The 19,157-nt window shown below is 36.4% G+C and overlaps 2 protein-coding genes and 1 pseudogene across 4 annotated transcripts in view; all 3 read right to left on the reverse strand.

The window, feature by feature from the left end:
• The window catches only part of LOC148062389 (myeloid cell surface antigen CD33-like), a 40,791-nt gene extending 27,524 nt beyond the window's left edge, over window positions 1-13,267 (reverse strand). Inside the window, exons 1-7 of one of the 3 annotated variants that reach the window (XM_087812085.1) lie at window positions 13,155-13,267; window positions 12,303-12,692; window positions 11,636-11,953; window positions 10,860-11,135; window positions 10,747-10,793; window positions 10,577-10,619; window positions 8,973-9,386 (exon numbers count right to left, since the gene is read on the reverse strand). In XM_087812085.1, coding sequence (XP_087668211.1) covers window positions 10,590-10,619; window positions 10,747-10,793; window positions 10,860-11,135; window positions 11,636-11,953; window positions 12,303-12,692; window positions 13,155-13,230 — 1,137 coding nt within the window. In that variant the 5' untranslated portion in view covers window positions 13,231-13,267 and the 3' untranslated portion in view covers window positions 8,973-9,386; window positions 10,577-10,589. Of the gene's footprint in view, window positions 1-8,972; window positions 9,387-10,576; window positions 10,620-10,693; window positions 10,794-10,859; window positions 11,136-11,635; window positions 11,954-12,302; window positions 12,693-13,154 lie in introns of those variants that run through there. The other 2 variants (XM_087812082.1, XM_087812083.1) reach the window with 2 other exon arrangements.
• LOC148062393 (B-cell receptor CD22-like) lies at window positions 767-4,701 on the reverse strand. Its single transcript, XM_087779051.1, has 11 exons — window positions 4,694-4,701; window positions 4,522-4,610; window positions 3,844-4,098; window positions 3,495-3,782; window positions 2,931-3,200; window positions 2,077-2,340; window positions 1,890-1,971; window positions 1,773-1,791; window positions 1,274-1,362; window positions 1,156-1,216; window positions 767-1,093 (listed from the first exon to the last, which is right to left on the reverse strand). The coding sequence occupies exons 1-11, from the start codon at window positions 4,699-4,701 to the stop codon at window positions 923-925; spliced, it is 1,596 nt and encodes a 531-aa protein (XP_087635177.1). The 3' UTR covers window positions 767-922.
• On the reverse strand, window positions 5,754-6,596 carry LOC148062394 (interferon-inducible GTPase 5-like; annotated as a pseudogene).
• Window positions 13,268-19,157: the final 5,890 nt, after the last annotated feature.

Genomic DNA, 19,157 nt, shown 5'->3' on the forward strand with positions numbered 1-19,157 from the left:
TTTGCTTTTTGTAAAAAAAAAAAAAGACAACAAACTTTGGTTAATTTCCACGACAGCCACGTGCGGCGGCCATCTTAGAATCAAGTGTTTACAGTTACTGACCAATCCTACATGCACAAATGACTAGAGGCGTTAACATGAATATTCATACTATAAAAGATCCACCATTTTGTGAGATCTTTGCGTTCTGGCATTCAAAGACGTCTGCGATAGATCTCTCTGCTTGCTAGCACCTGTGTTCACGTAAGTTTGTCTCTGACTTTTGCATAATTCTCTGAACGAGCATTTTTCTTAAACTCATCCATATGTCTGTCCTTCATTTTCCACCACCACGATTACCAGTACGAGACTGGGGAGGGGTCGGTTCACCGGAACACAAAACCCCCACAAAATGTTTTACCATTTTAGAAACATTCTATTCTGTGTATTAAAAAAAAAAACTTTTTCAAATGAAAAATCGTTTTTTTTTTTATCAGATTTTTGGGACTTATTAAGTCACATTTTCGGTATTTAGGTTACATTTTGTTCACATTGTCTGCTGAACATTTCTATTGGTTTTCGCAGCATTTTTTCTCAATTTTTAAAAATGTTGATTTTTGACTATTTTTATTAATTTTCCATAGGAAAGAATGTCATTTTTTTCTTCTTCTGATTTTTGAGACAATTTTCAATCTGGGTAACATTTCTTTGTGTTTAAATGATCTGCCAGAACATGAACCTAGTAGTCTAAAACATACAAAACTTATTTTCATAAATTACAAACATATAGAAACTTTTTTTTTATTTGGACTCTTTTGTTTCAACAGCAGAACTTAAGCAACATGAAAGATCCAAGAAAATTAAACAATGGTTCTTCAATTATCTTCTGTTTGAAAAATATTGAAGGATTTAAAAGATCAATTCTGTTCTACTTTTCTTCTCCTCAGACTTTGATCGATGAGTATTCCGTCTCCTCTTCTTCAAAGCTGCTTGATTTGCTGACTTTGCAGTTTGGTCTGTTAGCTGTGAACTTCACTTCGGAATAATTCATCTCCACTTCCTGGTCACTGCTGTCATGCTTTGATGGAGACTTTTTTGCATCATTTCGAGCAGCCTAGAAAAAAGTAATATAAATTATTAAATGCTTGGAAAAAAAAAAGAAAATAATTATTTAACTTTTTTTCGCTTATGTTGTTTGGATACGACAGCGTACATGTCTTCTGGTCTTGGCTTTCTACTGAAAACAAAACAATTAATCCATCATTTTCAGACAGAAACGTATTATAAAACTCACTTTTCTCTAGAACACACTGAAGTATAATTCAGAGGCTCCTCTGAAGAAGGTCCGGCTTGAACTTCCTTTGGGTTTTTAACCACTTGATTCTGCAAATAAAGTGTAGTGTATCTACTAATTTGACCACGATGTTTTTTATTGGTCATATCATGATCATCATCATTAGACTTTATTAAAATTATATTTTAATTTTAAGGAGTTAGAAAGATCAAGTTACAGCAAAGTTAAATGAAAAATTCAACATTGGATTAATGTCATGGAGAAAATTCTGCAAATAAATGAAACCATGTCCTCACTTACTATCCAATATTTTTTATTCATTTTTTTCAAGCAAAATTAACCCAATTGAAAAAAAATCATGAAATAACATAACATTACAAAAGCGTGTGGAGTTAATGTTTCGTTGGCATTACATTTTTAAGGTAAAAAAGAAGTATTTATTTATTTTTGTCTCCTAATAAATGTGTATTTATTTATTTGTATGACATGAAAAACTTACCTGTCGATGTTTGAATTTCCTCCAAATCCAGCGGTTGAAAAGTAATGTTAAATAAAAAGCAAATTAGTAGTAGTAGTACAAGATGAATATAAAAATGGTGTTAATGTTACGACTTACTTGAAGATGAGACAAAATACTAGAGGAATGAGCAGAAGTGAAGCACAGATGGAAACGTACTTCAGGACTTTCATAAAGACGCCTGTATTGAAACAGAACATTAGTTGAATCTCATACTTGAATAAAACATTTAATAAATATGTTATTATCATTTAAATGTCAATGTTCTGATGGAGTTTTTACTCACTTTCCAAAAACATCTCCACTGGTTCCGAACTCTTTTCGCCTAGTTGGTTTCTGGCGGAGCAATAGTAGATCCCAGGCTTGTCAGAGTCCACAGTGTGATTCTGCTGACTCGACACTTGGGAGTCATTTTGTCCATCTGTCTTCTTCAGGTACCAGAGGTATTGTTGGACTTGTGGGTAGCTTTGAGCGCTGCACGTGAGCGTCACGGATCCTGTTTGGTCTGGTAACTGCTGCTCTTTCAGGATCTTGACGTCTCTTGGAACATCTGAACAGAAAAAACATTTCAAAGAAAACAACAGTAATGAAGATTCGCCCTCTACTGGTGAATAGCTTAAATGCGTGGTATATTTAATCATTCATAAATAAGTGTAGTGACTTAACAGTCAAAATACATAAAATGAATAAAAGATGGTGTAAATCCAAGAGTAGTAAGAAGTAAAATGTGTTGAAATACAGTAACATGATAGATAACCTTTCTCTTTGCTCGCATATAGTAAGTATGTAAGTAAGAAATGTTTATTTGTATAGCGCTTTTCCAGACCAGGGTCACAAAGCGCTTAAACAATCAAAACAATATTCAATAAAGTACAGAAACAGTTTCTGGTCAGTTTTCTGCAGTGTTGAACAAGAGACATGTCTTTATCAAATACAACACCCAGGTTTCTCAGGCTCAGTTTGACAGACTGACCTAAGTCACTCAAGTACTGACTCAACCCTGGAACCTTATCATCAGGAGCAATCTCCAGAGCCCCCAATAACTCGAATAAATAAGAATGAAGTTTTGAATTATGCGACATTTTCTTAAATGCGAGATCCAAGCAGATAAATGGGAAAAAATAAGAGTCTTCATCTTACACATGACCCTGACGTTAACCGGAGGAGACTCTGAGGCTCCGACTTCATTATGGGCTGTGCAGCGATACTCTCCACTATCAGTGGACGAGACTGACTGCAGAGTCAAAGTCTGAGATCGACCCAGATCTTCTGCTCTTCCGTTGGTCGTCTTGGTCCAGGTCACCAAGGTCACCGGTGGATGAGACTGTGATTGGCATTGAAAAGTCATCAACGTGTTCTCCTTCACCTCCTGACTTGGTTCAACCTGGACTTTCACAGTCATGGGTTTGTCTGCAACACAAGTGAAAGTTAAAAACAGTAATTAGGTGTCGCCCTCTAATGGTGAAATGATAAATTGTCGTGGTGCATTTTATAATTCATAAACTTCTGAGAGAGAGAGAGAGAGAGAGAGAGAGAGAGAGAGAGAGAGAGAGAGAGAGAGAGAGAGAGAGAGAGAGAGAGAGAGAGAGAGAGAGAGAGAGAGAGAGAGAGAGAGAGAGAGAGAGAGAGAGAGAGAGAGAGAGAGAGAGAGAGAGAGAGAGAGAGAGAGCGAGAGAGAGATTAATAATAAGTATAAATACTAACACAGAACTTCGATGCACTTTGATTCACTCATGTCTCCTCTTCCGATGCTGTTTCTGGCGACACACTGGTAACAACCTTCGTCTGATATCTGCACTCTTGTAATAGTCTTGCTATTGGTGGTGGTCGAGTCTATGTGCCGGTTGTTTGAAGATCCAATAGTTGTTTTGTACCAGGAGAAACTTCGAGGTGGAGGATAGGCGTCAACATCACACGTTAATTTGAGGGTTTCATCCAAACGTATGCTCTTGCTTGGTATGTTGGTATATATTCTTGTATTTGTGGGTTTGTCTAAGGAACAAAAAAAGGTTCAGTGTTTAGAATTTCTAATGTTTTTTCTGTTCATACTTACATTCAACTGGAATCTGCAGAGGACTTGATGTTCCAGAACCAACTCTGTTCCAGGCAGTGCAGGTATAAATACCTCTGTGCTCAGGTTGAGTGTTAAATATGACGTAAATATCCTCTACAGAAACAGTTTCTCCATCCTTTTTCCATTCAAACCTATGAGCTTCTGGGTCACTGTTTTTCACCATGCATTGCAAACTCATCTTTATTCCTCGTCTGACTGTAGTTTTAGTTGTCTTGATCTCAACTTCTGGTAGAGCTGAAAATAGACATTAAAGAGTTACACATTTAAACTAATGAAGTTCAGTTTAAGGCTCTTTAGGTATTTATTAATGAATAAAATATATATACAGTATATATAATCAACTCAATGTAACTATAATTAGGTGTAAAAAAAGAATCCAATGTAAAAAGAATGGTAAAGCTAATTGTAATTTAACAAGTGTCTTTTACAAATCAATGGTTTTAAAAGTCTTTGTCAAGTAAACAAACATCAGATTTTTTTTGTTGGATTTTAAAGCAATAGTTGATGTTAGGAAGTGTTTCTGAGTAAAGAGATTTGATGGAGTTTCAACTCTGGACGTCCAAAATCAAGCTTTCTTCTCAGTAACTCCTTCGATCAAGAGGTTCTTGTACTAAAATCTCAACGAATAATTTCTGTTATCCTTTGTTTTAAGGTCACAGATGGTCATGGTGAGTTGTTTCCCTTCTTTGATGTAAGTCACTCTTCCTTCATACTCTGGACTGATGGGCTTTTTCCCGACATCAGTACTATGAACGACGGTGCCCACGTAGTCACGTTCTTTATAATTCCATTGAGCATCTTTTAACCAAATCCAATAGGCTTCGTTTACATCGACATCTTTTTTGAAGCTTCCCTTAATTTGAACACAGGATCCTTCTGTGGCAGTCAGTGGGTTGTTGTTGAACTCAAAGTTGGGATTTTGATTTGCAGCTGAATGACAAGAGTTCTGATGAGTCAAAATTCAAAACTGTGAATCAACACTTACCTCTTGTTACAGCCAGAAGAAACACTAATATAAGTTTATCTTTCCCCATCATCTTCAATGATATGACCTGAAATAACAAAGAAATACCATGAATAAAATTAAAGAAATACCCTAAATATAAGAAATATATTGTTGTTTTAGTTGTAAAATCTTCTTCTTGTGTGTCAAAACCTCTTGTGCTGTAATTTAAAAAGCATAAAAAGAATAGAGATAAGGACTAAAGAAGTGATAATGAGAAACAGGAAGAGGAAGAACGTTCAAAGACATGAATAAAAAAGGTGAAGGGCCTTTTCTGACACATCTTTTTTTTAATATATTTAGAGAATGGTGCACGTCAACTATTAGGATATATTTTGTTTTTGCAGTTTAAAACCAAACAAAAGAAAATACAATAAATCCTTTTATTAGATTCATTACTCGACCCTAACTTTTGTTGTTGATCTTACTGTGAGATTCACTGCTTTGAATTAAGTGGATTTTATAACTTTTGACCAAAAAAGAGAGAGATTACTTGCACTGAAATGTCGTTTGGGTGAATTCCATATTAGTCATAGGATTGTTTTTGTCAAACCAAAGTTATAAAATGATTTACTAGGAATAAAAATACCTTTTAAACTAGTAAACATTTAAAACAAACACATATTTCTATTCAATTCCAAATTATTGTTTTAGTCAATTATTGAACTATAATTTGTTAATGACTTAAAAAAAATACTTGTAATTTACTTTCATCAGCATGTTTCTTAATATAATAAAGTTTAAACTTACCTCAGAGAACATGAGCAGTTCAAACAAAATGGTATCAAGAGGAAGTCACAGTTCATCTTCAATGCTCACTTTTCTATTGTGAGAGTCGTTTCACTTCCTGTCTAATGTGCGACTTAAAGTGTAGTTAACCCAAAGTTCAAACTTCGTCGAGGCAGAGAGATGTCTGTGCCTTTGACAGAATACGAACTGCTACACTTGAATCCACCATGGACGCCACGAAGGGAACAGGGAGGGTTGAAATCCCACCAGAGAGCGAGGCAGCTGCCCAGACTAGAGCTTTAAAAGCCTCCTTTTTTTGGGCGATGAGCTCCGGGGTGAACGCTGGTAGAGCCAGGAGAAGAGCTTGACTTCTGATCTCTGGAAGGTCTTTGGTCAGGTCCTCCAAAAGAGCCGGGAAGTCAAACTTCTCTAGATTGGAGGGCAACACCAAGTATACTTTGGGCTGGCTAATTCCATGTGATGCTAGCACCTCCATGGAAGCCTTCCTCTTTAGCTCCACTTCTTCTTGGGTTTCTGTCGCCAACCATAAGATAATAATATACACATTTTGTCTCTGTAGTGACCGGGCCTCTGAAAACAGCTCAACTGCATTAGCTTCAGGCGTCTGTGAAAATGTCAAAAAGACTGTATTGTAGTGAAGGAAGTTTACTTTATCCATGTAGCTGTCCATGTCAACCGTAGTCCCATTTGGTACAGGAAGCAAGTCCCACAAGCGAAAGTCCTGGTGTTTAGGGTCAGGGTAGCTCTCTACATCCCCTTCGAGAGTCGGTGAAGGAGCTGCTTCTTCATCTCCAGGTCCAACCCCTCGGAGAGAGTTCATGAAGGTATATTTCTCGTGGCTGCGGTCTCACAAAATGCCCAAGTTGATCCTGCTCAGCAGGAGATCTTCCACAGCATCCTTGATGTCGGCAAGTTGGTTGCTCTCCATCGACTCTTTCAGTGTCCCCAGGAGGTTGAGGCTTTTAAGAACCTCTGCCATCTCTGCAGGAAAGAGATCAGTTATCAAAGGAGGGATTCATTTAGAGGAGGTTTTCGTTACATCTCTTACATGTTAATTGTTTTAATTTTGTAAACCACAAAAGAAGTTGAACTCTGTAGATAATCATTCAACAGTGCTTTTTGACTGTGACTGGAATTTACCGTGTTGGTTGAAAACGCTGTTTGCATTAATTTCCATAATGTCAAAAGATGGATGGATGGATGGATGGATGGATGGATGGATGGATGGATGGATGGATGGATGGATGGATGGATGGATGGATGGATGGATGGATGGATGGATGGATGGATGGATGGATGGATGGATGGATGGATGGATGGATGGATGGATGGATGGATGGATGGATGGATGGATGGATGGATGGATGGATGGATGGATGGATGGATGGATGGATGGATGGATGGATGGATGGATGGATGGATGGATGGATGGATGGATGGATGGATGGATGGATGGATGGATGGATGGATGGATGGATGGATGGATGGATGGATGGATGGATGGATGGATGGTTCGACAGATACTTTATTGATTCCCTGGAGAGGAAATTATTTGCTCCAGCAGCAATAACGCATCCATCCATACAAACATCCATAAATACTTGTAAAAACAATCAAATACATACAAAACTTGTTAAAAGACATAAATGAATAATTCACAAAGTAAAGGTGAATTTTAAGCATGAGGGAGCAAATTAGAAAAAACAGGAAACCAACTCGAAAGGTATTCTCTTGTTTTATAATTAAATTCACTGCAGTCAAGTTCTCACAACATTGCAAGTACAATCTTTTATCACGTGAAGGAGCAAGAAACACATTTTACAGTGCTGTCTTAAGTTTTATTTGTGTAGTAATGTTATATGCCTTATAAAAACGTTTATTTTCCGAACATCTAAGTTCTGGTCGATTTAACTTAAAAATTGCCTCTGGGTAAAATTACCTGAAGTTGGAGCACCACCCTTGTATTCTAGTCCAATGGAAACTATTAAATTGACATGGATAATAATTAATTAATTTGCCTTATTAATTAACTATGAAACACTAGTTTTAATCAATCTCATTTAACTGAAGTTACTACTTGTTGTCGTGATTAATGTTCTTTTCTGAGAAAGAGGCTCTTAAATTGATTATACAAAAACATGAAAAATGGTAAAGGCAACTGACGTACTTTTTATAGGATTTATTGAAAGAAACAAAGAGAAAAGTGAGAACAGTTGAGAACGATGTAATGGAATGATGATGCTTGCTTTGATATCATGCAAGGAACAATATTAATTACTCAGGTAAGTAATGGACTTGAAGGCTTTGATAATTGTCAACTTCTGGGAAAGCTTTACATACTATCTTAAGCTAATCTCGCTACCTCAATCAACTATCAATTTGAAAAATCCCAACACATCAATCAATGCAAGAGTGACAATCTTACAGTTTCTTGCTTTCTTACATCATCGAGAGGAAGGCGTGACGAGGAGGTTGAGGTGAATAGGATGAGGAGGATGAGGAGGAGTAGGAGGATGAGCAGGAGCAGGAGGAGCACGACTGAAGGCCCTGGATCCAGCGATGTGGGGTGTGACTTTGCAGGGACCACGGTGAAGAAGGCTTGGCGGCGGAAAGTGCTGACAGTCTTCTTGGGTCCGGTCCTGGTTCTTTCTTGCAGGCTGGCAAAGATCTACCTTGACCGCTTTGGCATAACCAACCAGAGACGTATCTTTACTCGGTGCAAGGGGTCACAAGTCTTTTCTGGAAGAGCAGTTTGGTTGCTCGAAGGAGCCAGAGGTTCAGGCTGACTGCTGGGTTGCGTGCAGCTTGCTTGCGTCTTGAGAAAATACTGCGGCTGTGCTAACGACGATGGATTACATTTAATTAATTGTAGTGTTTTTGTTCTCCTCGATCCTGAGCCTATTTTGTCGTTTCAGTCTCCTTGAGTTTTTGTTTCCCGCACAACTTGTGGTGAGATTTAAGTTCCCTTGGACTATCATATGGACACTCTAACTTTATTTTTCTAACTTTTGGGATTAATCTTCTTTTGATTCTGTTTCTGGTTGTTTACTTCTGCACTTGGGTTCGGCTCTAGTCTAAACCTCACATATATTTCTCTTTTTACTCCATCTGTGTTTTGGAGCTACTACTACAGATCAAGTGAATCATATCAAACTATAATATGTGAAAACTTGCCTGAGTGAGATCTTTGGCTCCTGCAGGTGTCTTTGTCATATTGACATTATAAAAGAAATTATTTTCTTTTCAAGAAGAAAACGTATTGAATCACAGGCATGAATTTAATAACTAACTAAATTTAAATACAACTTGTTAGATTTTTGCAGACACAGGCATTTTTTTGGTAAAAATGATTTTTTTTATTAACGCATATCTACAATGACATCAAAACATGTGATATCAGATGATGGGTGAGGAAAAGAGTTGGTGGAGGAAGTGAGAAGAAGAAGATAAATGATCGTAAAATGATCTGCATTATGATAATTAAAACACAATTTCCTCTTTCTTTTCATTTCTTTTTTTTTTGGTGAATTACAACAAATTTTGTACCTTTTATTTAAGTGAGGAGCATAAAAAAAGTTAGGCAAGAGATGATATGAGATGATTTCAAAACTATAATGTATCCATAACATTATGATGGATTTTCTCTTTCCCTTGTGACTGAAGCCAACTCTTGATTTCTGTGATCTGTGGTGCAACTGCGGCGATTGAATCATTGTCTTGGAGATGATTCCTCTGGATCGAAGTCCTCGTATTCGTCAGCTTGATTTTCCTATTTAAAACACATTTTAAAGTAGAATTATTTTGGTGCTTAATTCGGCTTCTACCTTGTTATTCTCGACACTATCATCTAAAGGAGGGGTAAATGTTCTTCAGAACCTTGTGAGTAAGCTGCATCTTTCATTTAAAATTCCCCAACACCTAATAGAAAAAAACCCCAGTTGAAATGGAAGTTGACAAAGTCACTAGAATTTGATTTAAAAAAAAAGGTGATATATATATATATATATATATATATATATATATATATATATATATATACAGTATATATATATATATATATATATATATATATATATATATATATATATATATATATATATATATATATATATATACGCATATCTACAATGACATCAAAACATGTGATATCAGATAATTATGACAGTATATATATATATATATATATATATATATATATATATATATATATATATATGTATGATATAGATGAAAGACAAACACAAAAAACACTTCAAATTGAAATTGCAACTTTTCATGTTTTGTTTAAAGAAACTGTAATTTTTTTTATAGTCTAGTATAACTTACAATCATCGTTTAAAACTCTTTTTGGAGAAAATAGTTTAGTAAAGTTCAGAATTGTATTCTTCCTTTCTGGACTCCTGGTGAGTCATTGGGTTAAGGTAAGGGTTAAGGTTCGGTTGAAATTGGATTTAGAAAAACACAATGAAATAATAAAAAGAAAAGAAGATTGTTAAATATAGAAAATCTTGGAAAAAATTGAATAAATAAAACAATTAAACTAGTTAGTGTAAGGGCTAGGGTTACATTTTTTTTTCTTTTTAAATAATTGCTCAAAATGTGAAGAAGATTTTGAAATTAGCAAATATTTCCCAAAGGCACCAGAAATTGTTCATGTTTAAAAAGTCTTCAGAGAATATAAGAAACAACAGGCCTTTGACAAATTAACTTATACATAAGGGCTACCACAAACGGGTCACCTTGACCCAGAGACAACACAAGCGTTAACTACCAGAGATCTGGTAATGAGATTAATATTTCAAGAAGCCTCATCAGGTTAACTGGTGGTTTGTAGAATAAAGTTGTTTTTTTGTATTGTGATGCATAACCACCTCACGTTCTACCCTCTAAACTGTAAATTTAAAGACTGTTTATTGCTGGATGTTGTTTAGAGTAACAGGGTTTTAAAAGAAAACTTACCATCTTGACCGAGTCATCGTGATTTTCTGACCTTTGTTTGTTTCTGAGAAGACATTTAGTTGTGTTTTTCATTCATAACGACGAACCAAGTGTAATATAACAACACATCAAAATTACCTGAAGCAACGCAGGACCAAACCAAAAATGATTGCTGACGAAAAAACTCTCACCAAAATGGGAACAAGGTTTTCAATGGTCAGAAACTTTTTCCACTGGCCTGTGGTCAAGATAAGAATCATGAAATGTAAGATAGTTCACGGTACTTTGAAGACGAGACACTTACTCTCATGATTAGAGATCACGTTAAGAACGAGAAGTTCCTGTTTTGTTTCTCTGTTTTTTTGGCCGACAACACACTGGACGTTCACACTGTGATCATCTCTCACACTGATGCTGCTCACGATTCCATCTTCTGATACGTTGGTGTTGACGTTATAGTCACTGTGGTTGGTCAGCAGTGGCCAGGAGATGGAGGGTAAGGGACGTCCACGACTGCCGCAGACACAAGTGAGAACTCCTGCATGTCGTTCACATGACCCGTTCAAGATCCCAGCAAACCCTAAAAAAAGAAAAAAAAAAGGGTTTTCAAGTCACAGTCACATCCACGTGTGTTTTCAGTGTTTTCATCTCATATTCAACGTTACAGATGTAGCGTCCGGAATCTTCTGCCGTCACGTTCGGTATAAAAACACGATGTGTGGTTTTGTTATCAGTCTGATTAAGCTCTTTCTTCATCATCGTGACAAGAGATTCAGGCAAACTCTCACAACTGCAGCTCAGACTTAGAGAACTTCCATTCATGACGTTGAGTTTCCCACAATGACTGGTCTCTTTACATCTGCAGGTAAGTTAAAAAAACTAAACAAGCGTGAGTCTCATCTGAAGGGATCAGGACTGCGGAGAATTTTGTCTGGATTATTCTTGTGGACAGAGTTAAACTAAAATAATACGTATCCATTAAAATAATTATGAAAAAAACTGTAACTCCACTTTATCGTCGACCTCCATCATTCGTTAAATCAACGACAGAAATGAGAGTGAGAAGAGAGACATGCTTACACTGAACCTTCAGAATCATTTCCTTGGACGTGGTGGTCTTTTTAAATTTGACAGTGCAGGTGATTGTGCTGTTGTGGTGCTCCGGTGTAGAGTTGAATATCAGCGTTGAGCTGTACTGTTTCATGAAAGAACCAAGAGAAAAATTTGCGTGAACAGTGACGTTTCCTCCGACGTAGCTTTGATGCTTCTGCTTGTCCTTCCAATTCCAGCTGATGATGGGCTCAGATCCGGAGCAGAGTCCAGGAGCAGTGCAGGTCAATGTTTCCAGCCGACTCTCTTTCAGTGAAGGAACCTTCAGAGTAGGTGTTTGACGCAGTGCTGGGTTGAGAGTAATGTTTATGATTATTATCTGGAAACATTCTTAAAATGGGGAGACTCATCTGCTCGGGTTCACCGCTTGTTTTGGGCGCCCCCTTCTGTTAGAAGATTATAAAACTTCTTTGAAAACTAAGGTGTCTCCAGTCTTAATGTTAATTTATTTTTAAAACAAGAGAAAGGTTGGATCCAGTTTTAATTTTTCGATAGTTCAGAATGTACTGTCTCTACTTCAGCCATGATGGTAAATGAATGAAACTACCGTCTCTGACAAACCGCCATTTCTCAAAAACATTTTCTCAAGTGATCGTGAACATGTAGATATAGAAATGGTTAATGAAAGCGGTCGTACCTTTGACGGAAATGTCTTGTTTCATTGCGTAGTTGTAACCGGTAAGACCTGCTGTGTTCCTTCCTTCAACTCTGAACCAGTATGATCCAGAATCTGACTGTGAGAGGTCATTGATGATGATGCTGCAGTTCCGTCGACTCATATCAGGCTCCAACATGGACACTCGTCCTTGAAATTCGTCTTCAACGGTTGTGTCTTTCTTGTTGGTGTAGATTAGTTTTGATGGTTGAGTACAAAGTCCTTTATTTGGACATTTGTACCAAAGTATGTACTGAGGGGTGAATAAGCTTGAGGTCATGAAGGAGCAAGGAATCACCAAGCAGAGTCCTTCTTCTGCAGTTATTTTACTTTCATTCAACGTGACACAGTAGTTGTCGTGGTAACACACCTCTATTTAACAAAACACAAAAAGGGGAAAAAGTTGTAAAAAAACATTATCACATTTAATCATCTGTTTTTGAGAAGAACACATTCTCACATTTATATCACACTTTCATGCATCTTTTTTAATTTATAAATTGTTTATTTAAAATATATATATTTTTATGTTAATACTGGTATGTTTTTTACATGGTATAAATACACATAGTTTAAAAATATATTCAATAGTTTGTTTTTATAAATTGATTATTTGATTAATACGTGTTACTATGTTGGTATTTTACACACTCACTGATCATTTCCTATATATTACATATTTCTTCGGTAAACTCTAATGAAAGATCCTTTTGAGTGCCTCGCTCCAAAGTCTATCAAAGTTTCAATTAACCTCCTCTTTTTTTTTTTTAAGCTGTTAAAACACTGACGCTTTATAGCAATACAACAGAGGCTAATAGAAAAAAGGGATCCTACCTTTAGCGCCAACGTTGCCTCCCATAGAAATGAGCAGATGAATCCAGAAGAGAATAATCATTTTTTCTTTTAACATGGACGACAGTTTGTCTGTCCATGCAGCTCTGACCAGATTTGTTGCTTCTAGAATACTAGTCCTCACTTTTGCTCTTCCCTTTTTTCAGCAAGTATGTTCACCCCCACCCTTCACACACTGAGATAAAAAATTGGCCAATGATTCTACTTGTTCCTCTTTTAAACTCTGGGGGGGAAAAACAAACATATTTTAATCCTATTAGTTGTTCAGATGAAAAGTAAAAATATGACCAGTCCTTAAGTATTTTCAAAAACATTGTGTACAATGAGATTTGTGGTTAAAATGTTCAAAATAGTCAAAAGCAACACACTTTCATAAGAAAAAATGAACGAAGATCTTGAGGCTTTTTCTGCTGTTTATTCAATGAAATAATGCAAATTGGAACGTGATGGAACATAAAAGTGTCATTGAGTTTGTGCAAGAGTGAAAACAACTCAACGGTATCAACATGATATTGATCAATGCATTATTGATATCATCTAAAGTCAAAGACATTGGTCCAGTTGTGCTTTTAAAAAAAACTCTTTCCATGACTTAAATGAACAAATAACCATATACTTTACACACCGATGAGCCTAATCATAATGACCACCAATCCAAATGACATCCCTATTGTCAATTATTTAATACTTAATACTAAACCCAAATGTGGTCATAATGTTATAGCAGATCGGTGAAGAACAAGTTTTGCAGATAAACCGTCTGTTTGAGTTCATACGTTCACTCTAATGCACATTAGTTATTATTTAAAATTACAACGTATTCAAGCAGATAAATGTTTAAGTCGACTGGAGGAATTAAATCTTTATTTTGTACTCAGACACGTGACTACCGTCGTAACTCCCATAACCAGCTGTACATTTCACTTCCTTTCCATATATAAAATATTAATAAATATTATCAACACCGTCATGAGAGTTAGGGGATTATTAGTGAGCTGTGAAGTAACATCACAGGTCCATCAAATGTCTTTTGGTGACGGCAACGCTGGTTTGGCAGCATCATTTTCAGTCAAACGCAGAGTTATCTTCACCAGTGATGCAAGAATAAACCATAGTGTCGCCCCTTTTTACGCACTATTTGAATAGAAACACACACTCACACAAAAACATTGTCAGGTTTAACACTTCAGTTGCAGTTGCACGCTTGCTCTTTTTTTGTCTTTTTTTTACAAATCAACCCAGTAGCTCACACATGCTGGAAATGAAATGATGGAACGACCGTAACATTTATTTTCTCCTACAGAGGATGAAATCATTGATGTTTTTGTTGTTCATCAAACGTCTTCAAAAGATGTTTGTGGAAATTGAACCTCACTTTTGCAGAGTAACACGAATGAAAAGATGCAGATATAAGTGAATTCAAAAAAGGTTGGGATTGTAGGCCCTCAAAGCGGAGCTACATAAGCTCGAACATGTTTGAATTTGGCTCCCCCCAGGGTTAGAATAGTGGAATTGCAATTTCATGAAAACTTGTGCACGGCTGCCACAACACACTTTTGCTTACAAAACGAGGAAAAGGCCCTTGGCACTTTTCTGTTTTATTTTTGTGTAAACTTTTTTAATGTCTGTTCAGTGCTTAAGAGTATATGGAAATGACTGCAAACGCCGTCTCTAACAAGCTTCGTAGCTAAAGTGGTTGGGTGGCACTATTACAATTAAAGTTAGAGAATTTAACACATTGTAGAACATTTGAAAAAAATAAAAATAATTCAAATGTAATGCTTTAATTGACTCGCTAACTTTAGCTTAGCACGACAAAATCTTTTTGACGAGAAAAAATTAACTTTTTCTCACGATTGATGGAACAGAACAAAATGTCAATGATTTCTCATCAACTTGCTAAGTTGGGATGACTAAAGACAGATAAAAACAAAACAAAAAAATCGGTTTTCCCCGCCCTGACACTTTGACAGGCAGCAGACACAGCAACAATTATCAGACAGATGAAAAGCATGACTGGATGAATCTTGAACGAGTGGGAAACATCAATAAAATAAATAATAAAAAAGCAGGTTAAAATTGCATGAATTAGAAATATTTACAGTTTCTGGTAGCAAAATTCTACATTGTCCGTAGGTCATGTTCTGACCTGAAGAAGTGGCTTTTTCCCAAAAGGTATAGGGCCATTGACTGAACACAGGGATGTGGACAAGATGAGTAACAACAAGAGAAAGTGGTGAAAACGTTACAATAGATTTTGTGCAGCAGAAGATGAAGCGGGAGAACTGGGTTGCCACTGCGTCTCGCCTAGCCAAGGGATCAGGGAAGGATCGCGATTCATTTGGCTTTGATTTCTGAGTAGTTGCTGCCATCATCCCCCCTCCCGAAGACCCCTTCCCTGGGCCTGGCACCGATAAACTCCAGAGCAGCATAATTCAACTCTTGCCTCTCCAGTCCTGCCAAAGAGCCCAAAGGTTGATTATCCCCGTCTTCTCCCTGAAGACAGAAGGACGCATCAGTGCGGAGAATCGATGGCGGCCGACCACAACGACGGGCACGGAAACAGGCGACACACGTACATGGTTGACGACGGGCATTGAAATGTTTCTGATCTGGTGCCCATTCTTGATTCTTTGTGGCATCACAACTACAATTCTACACCACAGCTGAAGGTGGTTTAGCAACTGCTCAAGTTAGCTTAAAAGCTAACAGTCCTCGATGGCCTAGGATTTGGAAATTTGCTTGTTAACTTTTGCATTTGCCGCCTGTTCTCTGCTGATCTAATCGATTTTTCAAATTAAATACAATTATGGAGTAAGTCGAAAGAGACAATAAGACGGAATGTCTGCTGTCCATGTGGTCTGACGACCCTTACTGAGAAGCAGCAGTACAAACCCCTATTCTAATCGGACTGCAATTTAATAGCCGTTAATAGCTGGTAAAAGAAAAACAAACCTGGTAAGACGTTATCCATTATTTATCCATTTCCAGAGGACATTTCAATGCCAGGAATGTAAGGTGTTATTTGTAGCCGACAAGATGTTTTACCGTTAGAAGCTTCAGTTAGCATTTATGCTAAAGACGGTCATGACGTGTAGGCCAGCTTACAATGAAACCTGGATGCTTGCGACAATAGCTGGGTTTCTATTACCCTTTGTAGAAAAAAAACAAAACGTGCAGAGATAGGAAATAACGTAGCAAGTCATGCAACTAGTTCATTCAGAAAAAAACCTTTGGGGATCATACTTGAGGAAGAAATGCAATAGTTGACTAGCTAGCGAACGTTTGAAAGGGAAGAAATATTGATTTATTTCGCGAAAACGGTAATGGAAACCCAGATACAGAGATCGGAACTTTAATAGGGATTCGTTGAGAACCTTACCGTGGTTTCCTCTAGAATGGAGTTAAACTTTGAGCCCAACAGCTCTGTCTTAAGCTGCGTCAGAGTTAGGGGAGAGAAAAACAGACAATGCAGAGAAGCGATGAAAGGAAGAGAAAACAATGTGTTTAAGTGTCAAGGTTGGTGCGTCTGGAATGTTATTGACGAGATTCCCTGAAGCATTTTTTTTCTTTTTCATTCCCAGAGTGAGATCTTTGGCTCCTGCAGGTGTCCTTGTCATAGTCTGAACCATATAATTGAACCACTATAGATTTTTTTTTTATAAAATAAATTATTTTCTTTTCAAGAAGAAAACTTATTGAATCACAGGCATGTATTTACTAACTAACTAAATTTAAATAACACTTGTTATTTACAGACACAGGCATTTTCTTGGTAAAAATGAACATTTTATTAACGCATATCTACAATTACATTGAAACATGAGATATCAGATGATGGGTGAGAAAAAGAGTTGGTGGAGGAAGTGAGCAGATGTTCTAAGATAAATGATCGTAAAATGATCTGCATTATGATAATGAAAACACAATTTCTTCTTTCTTTTCATTTCTTTTTCTTAGAGCGTTACAACAAATGTTTAACCTTTTATTCAAGTGAGGAGCATAAAAAAGTGAGGCAAGAGATGATATGAGATGATGATCAAAACTATAATGTATCCATAACATTATGACAGACGATAGATTTTCTCTTTCCCTTGTGACTGAAGCCAACTCTTGATTTCTGTGATCTGTGGTGCAACTGCGGCGATTGAATCATTGTCTTGGAGATGATTCCTCTGGATCGAAGTCCTCGTATTCGTCAGCTTGATTTTCCTATTCAAAACACATTTTTAGAGAAAGTAGAATTATTTTGGTGCTTAATTCGGTCTCTACCATCTTATTCTCGACACTATCCTCTAAAGGAGGGCTAAATGTTCTTCAGAACCTTGTGAGCAAGCTGCATTTTTCATTTAAATTCCCTAACACCTAATAGAAAAAAAAACAGTTAAAATGGAAGTTGACAAAGTTACTATAATTTAACTTGAAAAAAAAAGGTGATTTAGAAAAACACAATGAAATAATAAAAAGAAAAGAAGATTGTTAAATAAAGACAGTCTTGGAAAAAATTGAAGAAATAAAATAAAACAATTAAATTGTTAGTGTAAGGGCTAGGGTTACATTTTGTTTTCTTTTTAAATAATTGCTCCAAATGTGAAGAAGATTTTGAAATTAGCAAATATTTCCTAAAGGCACCAGAAATTGTTCATGTTTAAAAAGTCTTCAGAGAATTTAAGAAACAACAGGCTTTTGACAAATTAACTTATACATAAGGGCTACCACAAACGGGTCACCTTGACCCAGAGACAACACAAGCGTTAACTACCAGAGATCAGGTAATGAGATTAATATTTCAAGAAGCCTCATCAGTTTAACTGCTAGTTTGTAGAATAAAGATGGGTTTTATTGTATTGTGATGGATAACTTGATGGTTTCAAAGGGAACTTTACAATATGCGTGAAGAAAAATTCCTCTTTGTCTGATCACATCGTCTCTGTTCCTGTTCCATCGCCTTGCCCTTTGATTGGTTACAGGATCACAACTAACTTCTCCTCTGACTGCATCTGCTGGTCTGAACCCAAGCAAACCACCTCGCATTCTACCCCTGACTTGGAATCTTCAAACTGTAAGTTTAAAGACTGTTTATTGCTGGATGTTGTTTAGAGTAACAGGGTTTCCAAAGAAAACTTACCATCTTGACCGAGTCATCGTGATTTTCTGACCTTTGTTTGTTTCTGAGAAGACATTTAGTTGTGTGTTTCTCATTCATAACGACCAACAAAGTGTAATATAACAACACATCAAAATTACCTGAAGCAACGCAGGACCAAACCAAAAACGATTGCTGACGAAAAAACGCTCACCAAAATGGGAACAAGGATTTCAATGGTCAGAAACTTTTTCCACAAGATAAGAATCATGAATTATCATCATTTAAACCGAACATGGTGGTATATTTTGTCATTCATAAAAGATTTAAACAAAAATGTTGTATCGTAACATGATTTTTAATTTTGGTGCCGATCGGAGTTGTAATTAATCAGTTATGAAAATGAGTAATTCAAATGATTATGAATTATTGCATGAAAATATTAATCAGAAAAATGACTATGACAATAAATATTGAATAATGACTCTAGTGACATAATAGGAAGGTTACTATTGAGAGAGAGAGAGAGAGAGAGAGAGAGAGAGAGAGAGAGAGAGAGAGAGATTAATAATAAGTTGAAATACTAACACAGAACTTCGATGCACTTTGGTTCACTCTTGTCTCCACAACCAAAACCACAATAGTTATGAAAGATATATTAAACTCAGATCGTACCCAACTTTCTATAATTAATGTTAATAATGTAACCACACTGTTGCTACTGCTGCTACTGAATCATTTTATAATCATTTCTACATGATTGATACTTCTAATTCTAATTTCTTGTACCTGGTTGTTGTACAAATTGCCTTTTTGTGATTTCGTTTGTGGTTTACATACAAGTTAAATTATTTTTAAAGTGATAAATGTGACCAACAAGAGTTTTGACTGCAAATTAT

The sequence above is a fragment of the Callionymus lyra genome, chromosome 17 (genome assembly GCF_982586985.1).
Source record: "Callionymus lyra chromosome 17, fCalLyr1.hap1.1, whole genome shotgun sequence".
Lineage (NCBI taxonomy): Eukaryota > Metazoa > Chordata > Actinopteri > Syngnathiformes > Callionymidae > Callionymus > Callionymus lyra.

Bases quoted from the DNA above. Each gene is read 5' to 3' on its own strand.
- LOC148062393 (XM_087779051.1), bottom strand. The intron at 3,201-3,494 runs GTTAGTATTTAT...CTTGTGTTGCAG, and splicing joins AAAGTGCATCGAAGTTCTGT to ACAAACCCATGACTGTGAAA. The intron at 1,972-2,076 runs GTGAGTAAAAAC...GTTTCAATACAG, and splicing joins AGTGGAGATGTTTTTGGAAA to GCGTCTTTATGAAAGTCCTG.